This window comes from Plasmodium gonderi (genome assembly GCF_002157705.1).
Source record: "Plasmodium gonderi DNA, contig: Pgo-contig_1727, whole genome shotgun sequence".
In the NCBI taxonomy this organism is placed as follows: Eukaryota; Apicomplexa; class Aconoidasida; order Haemosporida; family Plasmodiidae; genus Plasmodium; species Plasmodium gonderi.
In genome coordinates this window covers 1-1,259 of record NW_021629664.1, presented here as the reverse complement: position 1 = coordinate 1,259, position 1,259 = coordinate 1, and the positions used below count along the sequence as shown (strand labels likewise).

At 24.5% G+C, this 1,259-nt stretch overlaps 1 protein-coding gene across 1 annotated transcript; it reads left to right on the top strand.

Annotated features, from left to right (window-relative positions):
• Positions 1-537: 537 nt before the first annotated feature.
• PGO_004730 (variable surface protein) lies at positions 538-1,160 on the top strand (the record flags this gene model as incomplete). The annotated part of the gene is made up of 2 exons (XM_028691529.1): positions 538-891; positions 1,050-1,160. The coding sequence occupies 2 exons, from the start codon at positions 538-540 to the stop codon at positions 1,158-1,160; spliced, it is 465 nt and encodes a 154-aa protein (XP_028547330.1).
• Between the last annotated feature and the right edge of the window lie 99 nt (positions 1,161-1,259).

Here is a 1,259-nt window from a genome sequence, read left to right as displayed (position 1 = left end):
TTTCTGTAGAGAAAGCATATTAATACATGTATTATTAACTTTTTCTGCTTAAAAGAATGAAAAATTATTAGATACACTGGATACAAAAAATGTGATGAATTGGAGAATATGCAAATTTTGAATGGTAGAATTAATGTCTGCAATAACCTAGAAAATAGTGATGCATGGGACAAATCATTTTGTAATAAAGTAATAAAATTTTTAAAAGAATTATATGATGGACCAGATGAACAACGTAAAGCTGATTGTTATTACTTTACACATTAATTCCATGATAAGGGAAAAATATTATAAGTTGACTCATATAAATAACAAATACGTTTATGGAAAAACTTTTGACTTTGTCTCTGATTATGTTTGAACATATTCAAAATTAGGACTGTGACGTTTCCATTACTGTGAAACTCATAAAGGATGGATTGAGGAAGAAGTTTTGCACTATTTTAGATATTTTAATTATATTAATTGCAACAGTTCTAATAAATCTAAACACCAAAACTATTTGTACAATGTTAATTATATTAATGAAACATATATATGAAATATTACGATAACTGCTGTGAATGTGATTCTATTGAACCCGTATGTGAATCATATTTTAGTTGTAACGAGTTATATAATACAAATAATCATTTGCCCACTCTAATATCTGAAGTAGAGAAATTAAGTAGGGAAGAGGGAAAAGTGGATAACCCTGTTCGAATTAAAAAACCTGAGGACTATTCAATTTTCGATCACAATGCTAAAACTGTGTTTAAGTATAATGAAGTTGCACATAAAGATTCAGTTATAGTAACTAATTCTTCTAACGAATCTATTGATGCTTCTTCCATTATCATAATAGTAACGTATAATATATTAAATTCATATTATTATAATCATTTTATAATGGTCATTTCAATATTGGGAAAAAATTTATTCTTATAATATTACTATGGTATAAATACAAATTATTTTTTATCATTAATTTCCTAGTTATTACAGTGTTATATTTACAAAATAAGCACACTATATACATTTATGTATACATAACATCTTTGAAACATTAGAAATTTATTAGACACTTCTTTATTTTTTCTAAATTATTAAATTTCAATTTTTTTGTTCTTGGTATTTGTTATATATTATATGTATTCAGATGGATAAAAAAAAAAGACTAAGTTGAAAATATTTATCTTTTAGAGAATTATAATTTCGTTATGTTGCCAATTTTAATATTTAACTTGCAACTACTGGCATAGGGAAACTATAGCTAATAA